This window comes from Equus asinus, chromosome 1 (genome assembly GCF_041296235.1).
Source record: "Equus asinus isolate D_3611 breed Donkey chromosome 1, EquAss-T2T_v2, whole genome shotgun sequence".
Taxonomy (NCBI): domain Eukaryota; kingdom Metazoa; phylum Chordata; class Mammalia; order Perissodactyla; family Equidae; genus Equus; species Equus asinus.
Genome location: NC_091790.1, coordinates 171,435,001 through 171,445,000, shown reverse-complemented (window position 1 = coordinate 171,445,000; position 10,000 = coordinate 171,435,001). Strand labels below are relative to the sequence as shown.

Below are 10,000 nucleotides of genomic sequence, written 5' to 3'. Positions count from 1 at the left end.
TTTACACATAAGCAATCTTTTAAAAGATTTTTACACCTCCTCAATCATATTATCAGGGTTAAAGATACTAAAAATGAAATAAGATCACAGGCAATAGTGTTATTTATTAAATGCCAAACGTTATACTTTCAAAAAAAGTCACTGTCTTCAATTTCACTTTGAAAATAAAATATGTGGATTCTAGCATTTAAATGGCTACTCAGAAACTGTTTTGCATGACTAGGGATAAACGAAGGGACAGTAAGAAAGTACTGACCAGATGTTTTTAAACATCATCACCTGAAACACCTTCAAAGCAGTAGAATCTCATAAAACATTCAGAAAGATTATCTGACTTAATGAATGCTCAAAATGCAAGCTCAAATCTACCCCGTAAAGCAATCAAGTTTTTAGCAACTATTTTGACCTTAGTGACACAAACAATTAATTCTGCAAACCTAATATCAAAATAAAATTCTACATCTAATGCAGAATAATTTCTCAATGTAGTTAATCTAAAACAACATTTGAAATATGCTACCTCCATATATTATACATTTTAGTATTTAGTATTAATTTTAAAAGATTAGAAAAGAATGAAGGAGAGAGTAATTCATCAGGAGAAGGCTGTTTTATTACTAATTTTTCAGTGAATATAAAACAGCAGAGCATACTAACAAAGACATGGCTCCTATGAACACATCCATTATATTGCAAATATTAAAACTTAAAGATATTTCAGCTTTCAGAAATATTTCAATATTAATAAATTACTTAGGTAAAAATTCTAGCTATCATTTATCAATCCCTTTTACTCCGTCAATCCATCTATCACTTACAATGAATTCCAAATACTATACCTTCCCCCTAAATACATGGATGATATAAGTCAAACTTCTCACCTCTATAAAAATATAAAAGCCATAAAAATCAAGGTAAACATTCTGTTCTCAGACCATACTCTGCCAGAAGTTCATGGCAAACAAAATTTTTCTTTGTTTACATCACTCACTGCCTCCTAAATTATATTTCTAAATAAGAGCCCTTAGCCAACAATGATTGTTAGTCCATTACACTTATAGGAAGTAATTTAATTCTCTGTTCAAAACTTCATATTTAAACAATACCAAGTAAAGATAAATTTGCAAAATTATTTTACTTCTTTTTAATTTGTTTGAATATTTCCCCATGGTTTGTATTCCTTCTGAAATACACTGAATATGTTAGAATTAAAAGCATTAACTGCATTAATTTTACAAAAAAGACATTCCAATCCTTAATGAACTTAAAGGCCCATTCTAAAACACACTCACAGGAGGACAAAAATTCAATAACCTGAAGTATCTAAACATATTAATGTAGTTAAAACATAACCAAGGGAAGAGACATTTACAAAGGTTTTTGCATGTTTATTTATTAAATTATTACATATCTTCCTGTAGACACATCCTGAAGTGTCTTTTGTAGATGCCTACTATATCCATTGTGTTAAATCACTTCTAGAAGGCACTCCACAAACCTTCAATACACGACTAAAGTTTCTGAGTTATCTAAGGGATGTAACCTTTTGTATTTATTCTTGTTTATGATTTACATAAACAAACTCTACAACAAAATAAACTTCAAACTCAGGTTATAAACATACCTTACAGATTTTATCATAAAAATGCCTCCAGAGTACTATAAAGTATAGCTATGATTTTACTCTTTTCTTTTCATTTAAGATCTAATCAGAGCTTTGAAGAAAAACAAAGTTACTCCTTTGCAGTTCCCTTCAGAACCTGTTGTCTGTTAGTACTAAACGGCAGTGTTCATTTTCAATTGTTAATTTCACTTGCCTGTATAAATGCACTCTCTACTGTATTCTCAGACGAAACAGAATTTGACTATAAATTCTTAGGATTCTTACTTAGGGGATTCAGTAGGAATATTATAGCACTATGCTGGTATGATAGTTCCTGCAAATACATTAAAAGAAGAAAAGGGCTATCCTGAAAACTGCATTTATTTAAAGTAACCTGTAAAACAGGATAATCCTGGGACTTTGGGAGGCATTTAATTCCTATGATGGCTAAAACAAAATATTTCAAAACAAAATAAAAACTATCTTCCTAATAATTACTGTCTATGAAAAGGGACATAATCCCAAAATTATAAAGAACAGTGTTATGTTTAACTCTTTTAAAAGATTATTCTTGAAAACAATGCCTACAGGTTAAGACACTATTCAGTACATATACTCTAAGATAACTTTCTAAATGTTGTTGTTATTTAAAATAATGATTCTATTAAATTTTACTCTAGTGTGAGCATTTGTTTTAACTTTTGAAATGCATTCTTTCTAATTATATGCTAACAAAAATGTGAATGATACAGCACTTAATTTGAAACATTTTTCAACAACAATTCATTATATTTTCATTTTAATGATTTTTTTATGTTTGGCCTGAATGCAATACAGAGTTTTAAAGAAATAACCTTGATTTTAAAACAAGAATAATCTTATTTTCAAACAGGTATGCTCATTCTGGCCTAATACAAATATACGCTTTGAAAGCTTGCTGTTGTCCGTCACTGTTTCCACAGACTGGAATAAGTGAAGAATGGAGTGGCTATTCTTTGGTTGAAAAGAAAATTTCATTGACAAAACAAAATCAGGAAAAATGAATATGTCATATAAACAGATTAATGGACTAGTTAAAAGTGTACCTTTATTGAGCAGTTGTTTACTTTTCTAGATTTAAAGAGAATAACTGTATTTTATGACACACTAGCAGAAAACAAAAAGTGCTCTTTAATGTTATCAAAAGATGTATATTCAAAATATCTTGAAATGAGCTTTCAAGAAAAGCAACAGAAATGATTATAGTGTTTACAGGTTCACAATCTCTCAGCAAATATCAACTAATTAATAGCTAATATTTGCAGCTATCACGGGCAAGCATCTGTGTTGTGAAAAGTCCTTGTGGTCCTTTTCACCTTAGCTCAGACTTGGAAGAAATTCATTGTATAAGCAAGTATCAAGTAATGTGGCCCTCTGGTGGAAAACTAAGTATCACGTTCTGCAGCACAATGTTAAGACAGTCAACTAGAAGCTATAAAATATTTGTTACAAAGCTTTACAGAATCTTCCCCAAATCGCCCTGTGAACTTAATTAATAGCCTGACACTTGAAGGGCACTCTGGTGCTGGTATGACGTAACTAATATGAAAATCCTATCTTTACTCATACTTCAATCATGTTCCAAATAATAATAAATTCTCAGCATCCTTCAGCTTAAAACAGCATGCTCAATTTGCTATGAATACATTTTGCATATTCAAGAAAACAGGCTTATTTGTTTTAAGGAATCACTGAGGAAAACAAAACTTACCTGCTGTTGTTGCAGATGTAGCAGTTCTACTGTGCTTACTTCAGAGCTGGTGTCACCACTTGATCTTCCATCTCTGCTGCCAGCATCTAATTGGCTGCTTAGAGTGCTCATTCCATTTTGATTCATTGAACTGTTGCTTATTGTCTCTGTCGCAGATTCCTGCATCATGACTTAATACCTAAAAGTGATTAAGAAGTATCAATTAACACACGTTACACCTTCACACTTCCATTATCAAGATGTCCCTCTCTGCCAATTACAGAGACAGCATCTTTAGGAGGAAAAAAAAAAAAAGGCTTGAAAAGTCATTTACCAAGAAAAGCAATACAAATTCAGCTTTCATCCAGATACTAATCACTGAAATTATGGTTTCTATAAGCAATTTTTGTGTGGTTACATTTAACAGCCAAAGTAACATACCATGCATATAGCATGGTCAATAGCATTTATGAACGACCACATTTTAGAGTCTACCTATAAAACCAGTTTAAATGAAGGCACGATTGCACACTCTGTTCTGTTTCCTATTATCTACCTTTGACAACCATGGATGAGTATACAGCCTTATTTTAAATATTCACTATCTTGATTCTGTCAGAATTTTACAGCACATCTTATGCAAGGCTGTTGTTTAATGATGCACAGCTAATCATACAAAATTAAAATTTTGTAAGGGTGTTACAAATCATATGGTATCAACCGATGATAAATAGTATAATGGGTTTCTTTTTTTTTTGTGACTAAATAAAATTTTGCCTTGGAGGCATTTTAAGAAAAAGCTCCTGCTGCAAACACGTCAGATATTGCCTATTTTTTTAATCAAACAGCTCATATTCATTTATTTTTCTGACATTTAAAACATTTAATACTGTCCTTCCTGGGAAGTAATTAAGCTTATGCATGAGCAGCAATCAAACTGTTCACTTGAAGATGACTTAAAACTCAATTTTAACAGAGGCAAATAAACGAAAGATAGAAAATTAATTTTCCAGGCATGTATTAGATATGAAAGCTGGAAATAAAATCTATCAAGAATATCACTAATGATTGTGCTAAAAACAGCATAAATTATGCATATTACCTTCTCTACAGTAATAAATGTTTTATCATTTTCACTGCATAAATATACTGTACTTTCAGGATTGCAATGAGATGTCCTGCCAAGATCAGTGGAAATCCTTGCAGTAAATAAAGAACCAATGTGCTTTTACAAACCAGAATTTCACAGTACATCTTGAATCCGTGGTTTAGAAAGATCAGTTTTGGCTCTCAAAGATATCTGAATCCTATGCCATAACCTAATGGATGCACTTCTCTGTTTTACTTCTACGGACGGAATTTCAGAAGCAACCTGGCTGCGCCGTGACTTTAACAGCAACACTAGACAGACAGTGGACTTCGCCTAAACTAAAGAAGGACGTTAAACTTATCACTCAATCTAATTTTCTGTTACTATATGACTTCGCTATTTTAGACTTAGTCATATTCTAAGACCTCTGTTTATTAAAAATTTTCAAATGCATTCATTATAAAGCAAATGTAAGCTTAATATCTTTTCGTGTCATAGCGAAATCCTCTTACCCAGATTCTTACAAAATGTGATCATGGACACACATACACACATAGAGACACAACCACAAACACAGATACATATCCAATAGAGAATTTTTGCATACTAATATTATAATTATTAAAATTAATGGTCATAATTTAATAGTTTTAACAGGTATTTTCATCAAAGCCTAAATTATGAGATTATTTTTATGACTCTAAAGAAATCAATTAAAAAAAAGACCTGCTGATTTATAAAAGACCATCAGTAGCTGGGCTAGTAAAGCAAAATATTATAACAGAAACTACCTATACAACTGAAAGCTGTTCTTATTTAAAAAAAAAAACAGCAACAAGAAAATCCTAAATTCATAAAGGAAGCAATTGCTGTAACTATAGCAAACAACTTTTGAACGGAATGTGTTTATAAATAAACAGGTTTTGTTAAACATCTTATTGAACACTAACAAAGAAAAATCATACAAATGAAAACTGATACATAGTGATGGATTTTATAAGGAAAAAACAAAGCTAATACTCTTTTCTGAGATTAGGCAGCTAATAAGTATTCAAATTAGGCATAAATTTTACATGCACAATGTTTAAAATATTCAGAGAAAAGGTCTGATTGCCTTTACTAGTTATATGAAAATTGTAATTTGGGTCTTCTCCAACTGTAGAAACAGACAGACATAACTTCGACATATTGCATTTAAATTTTACTTTTGACAATACATCCGGAGTATATATGTATGTGTATGTTTATTATTTATTTACTAGAAATACTATCTCTGGGTGGAGTCTGCAACACAAAAAATCAAAATAAACTATATCTTCAAATGTCGCAGACAGGTGCTGTATTTCATGTTAACCTTTGGGTAGTTAATGTCAGGATCAACTGGATGAATTAAAGAATTCTGCATGTATACTGTGTTAAAAATCAAGGCCATCAAATAATTAAGAATAATCAACAAGCAGCGAGTCACAAATCTAAATCTTTACTACAATTATGAAGAAAGACCTACACAACTTCCAATTCCTATATACCAGAGAATTTTATTATCCCTTGTGGAATTTTTGACTTTCTAAAACCCTAGGGTATAAACTGTGATTTACGTTTTAAGTTCAATCATCTAAGAGTTAAATTATAGTAGAAGAAAAACAGTAACAGTGACAGTACTTTTTCTCTACAAAACAGAAGCATCTGATCCAAGAATAATATACCAAAAGAAGGGCAATTGTGTAATTAGATGATTATAATGTACATTTCACCTAAAGAAGAAAGCTTGGAGTATGTCCATTATAAAGGGGACATATCTTCAAGGATAATGAAGACGCTTTCCAGTATTCACTAAGTTTCTCCTGTGACACCTCTACACCTATTTTCCACTAGAGGAAATATTGCTAGCACAATGAGAAGTGCTGTTTACCTTTTACAGTATATTTTAAATAATTACAAATTCAGCATATTCTTTCAAAGTGGATGTGCTTGTGATTCCAAACATATCTAACTAAATTATTCATTCTTCTCAATCCTACCACAAACATTTTACAAAAATCAGTGAAAATAAATTCCAGATCATTAAAGGGAAAGGTGAAACTGGGAGTTGCTGTGTTAATGTCTGTCTGAACTATTAGTTAAACTTTTAAATCTTTCATCATACACAACTTTTCAGCCACATCAGAAAATAACTCTTCAGATCTTACACTCCAATGATACAGTTCTACCTTTCTCCCCGGCATTAAGTTTTCCTTTCTTTCCTTTTTGTTTCTTCTTTTTTTTAAGCAAGTCACTGTACAGATACTTATTCTCTACACCACTTCCCTTTTGAAACATTAAACTGACACTGGAACTGACTGCACAAGATTGCATTTTCTCTTCCTAAACAACTTGAATTGAAAGGTTACTTAGTGTAACAATATTTACTTGCAGAATTGTGTTGTTACCAAGGGTATAATGGATGGTGGCTATGCAGGTTTACGCAAGAATGAGTGAAGCATGAGGCATTAGCCATGTGTTTGACATGTTTCAAATTGCTATAATCCAGCATTAAACACACCCAGCAATTCATGCCATTTCTTGCAGCCATAATCTTGAATAAAGCGTGCACAACCACTTATTATATAAATTAGTATATGACTCCCTGTTATAGTCACAACAGTGCTTTTGTGTTTATTTTGCATCAAGATGTAGTCTTTTATTTGTACAAATAGCAGGATATAAAGACATAGCTCAATTAGACCCCCTTACTTTATGATAGGGTAGTACTAAATGCTAGACTTGTTGGTTTTATTTTTTCCTCTTAGTGTTATAGGTTCCATTGGTATAAAACTGTACTATGTGAGATAGGCATTTGCCAGAGTGATAACAGGAACCTGCATATATCCTATGCCATATTCACTACAATGTTCAAAAGTCTGAAACTTGACCTGGGCCGGTGCAGTTAACTGTGTTATCTCAACCACCACCAGGGACACTACTGGTCCTTGTTGCTTACTCCTTTTCTCTCTGGTCTTTTCTCTCATCTTTTCTCTCACCCTTTCTCTCATCTTCCCTACCTCTCTCGCTTTCTTCTTCTCTTCCACCCACTACTCCCATGTACCTGTGTGTATATGTACGTGTATGCATGTATTTAGATTGATCGATCAATCGATTGATTGACCTAATTATATATGTCAAGGATGGTAAGAAGGGAAAAATAACCTCTACTTCCCACTACACTCCCCTATCCACATACACGGACATTCTATCTCATAATCTTGGTGCTTTAGTATTAAACCTCATCTTTTTGGCATCTTACCATTTAATCAAAACAAATGGATGAAAAAAATGACTTCCTGAAAAACTAAGAATAAACAACAGTACATATAAAAAGTTTATAACTATTCCTGTGAACTTTTTCTTAAACAAAATTATTTACAGTGACATTAATGGACATTTTATGTCCAGTGTCTGGTTTCTCCAAGTGCCTCATTTATTTAACCAAATATATACAGTAAATCCAAAAGATTTTGAATGTGACATTTAAAGAAAAGAAAATTATAAAATTAAATAGTTATCACATATTTTAAAATAATTATTAATCATTTAAAATTACAAATATTAAATTTTATTAAATATTTCTATGCATATTCCCAAAAGAAAGGGTTAAGTATGAGCAAAACCTACATATGCAACAAGAAACCATATACATTTACCTCAAAATATCAGCTAAATTCTCATTTTGAAAACTTGACTGTGATGTAAAACTTCTGAAAGAAACTAGCATTTAAATAATGATAACTTTTGTGCTCTAGTGGAATGAATTCATCATGGACACCATGCATGGTGCATTTGAAATCTAGTACTGCTTTGCTAAAAGTCTTTAATGATAAAATTGCCTAATAAATCAAAATGCCAAATATGAAGGACACAGTTGAATATGTAAGAACAAAAATTGAACACATGAATATTTTTAATTTTTAAAAAGTGAAAAAGGATATTTTTTAAAGCATGATTTGGGGAAGAATATCTGCTGTTATGGCAAGTGACATAATCTTTATCATAAGAGTGATATGATCTTAAGTAAATGAAAATTAAGTTGTTTATGAAAGATTTGCCACTGCTTCTCACTTGTTTAAACAAAATGCCTAAGATACTATTCACAAATTAAGGTTACCATCTTTGGGGAAAAATACTTTAATTAGTAAAAGTTCAAATTTTCATTCAAAAAGGGTTTTAATATGTCAAAAACGCAAAGTTGTAGGATATTTCAACATGGTAATTTTTAAAATAATGATCATGACCACCTTTAAAAAAGAGAATACTGTTGATCTTCAACAATAACAAACATCTGGGAATCATAAGAGTAGAAGAAATGAAAATCTTATCTTTCACTTCAATCAGCTATTAATTTTGCAACTCAGTACGTTGTTTTGCTCCAGCATGAAAATTAAACTAAGTTTTAAAATACAAATAGCAAAACATAAAAATTTCTTTATGGAAATGGTATAAAATACTAAAATTAAGTGTTTAATGTCTATGCTATTTCATTTAAATATAGTACAACAGCAAATTTGAAAGAAAGGTAGCCATTTAGATGTATTTTACCGTAACATGATTCTGCATCTTATAGTTCAATAATCCCCATCCACAAGTATAACTGAAAGGGATTTGATACTGATGACTGGTGAACTAATTATTCCCATATATATTTCAAAATTATATTTGTACATTAATCTTTACATTCTAAAGTCTTGTTTTAGTCTCACACATTCATATAATTACCATACATAGCATCTGTTTCTCAAACAGGTGAAATGTATAACAAGTTTTACTTTTCAAGGTACATGCTAAATGGTCAGTGTTCCTTTTAAGTCTATAAATTTTAATGCTAGCTTAATTCATTAAAAAATTTTAAAGTTTTGAATCAGTCCTTTATAACATTAATATTTATTTTTTAAAACAAGGGAAGAAGGAAGCTTAGGGAAAGTTGATTTCATCCTGTTACTCTACAACCTCTGACAAATTGAGCTGGCGTTAATTTAGAATACCAAAAAGTAATATTTTTTTGCACTGTGTTGAACTATCTATCTTACACCTGTGAGAGGAGGCCTTAAGAACTAAAGAATGTTATCTAGGTGCCAGCACAAAAATAAATACTAGTTACAGTTTACAAGAGACCTGAGAAACAAGTACATTCTGTCACACTTTTTCTTGTCCTTGTCTAAAGAAAAAATATCTTCAAATTCTGGAGATCAGGAATATTTTAGTATAGGAAACAGAGAATTTAATAGTAAAAAGTGTTAAAGCAATTAGAAATAATTAGATCTCCAAGAACATAGAAAGACCTGCCTAGCAGGCAGAACCTCCCTCTTTTTTTATTTAAAAAGCTTAGTGATTGAGTTGTGCAATCTTCCATACAGTGGGTCCACTTACAGTCAAATTCCCAAAGGCTGGACTACTTGCAATAGCCTTCACTGATCCCCTGGCTAATGACAGCTCTGAGTATGTACTTCTCTTGTGATGGCATTTTCACCTTTCCTGCCACATATCTTTCCTTAACCCTCAAGCTTACTTTACTTCAATCTTCAGTCTCCCGCCCACAGCAGCTCCC

At 31.5% G+C, this 10,000-nt stretch overlaps 1 protein-coding gene across 24 annotated transcripts in view; it reads right to left on the bottom strand.

Moving 5' to 3' along the window:
• FOXP2 (forkhead box P2) overlaps positions 1-10,000 on the bottom strand; it is a 522,105-nt gene that overhangs the window by 231,588 nt on the left and 280,517 nt on the right. For 21 of the 24 annotated variants that reach the window (XR_011503015.1, XM_070516813.1, XM_070506227.1 and 18 more), the window contains one exon: positions 3,354-3,531. Coding sequence is in view for 20 of the 24 variants with exons in the window: in XM_070516813.1 (XP_070372914.1) it covers positions 3,354-3,521 (168 nt within the window). In the remaining 4 variants the exon portion in view is untranslated. Of the gene's footprint in view, positions 1-3,353; positions 3,532-10,000 lie in introns of those variants that run through there. The other 3 variants (XM_070508568.1, XM_070509612.1, NM_001323781.1) reach the window with 2 other exon arrangements.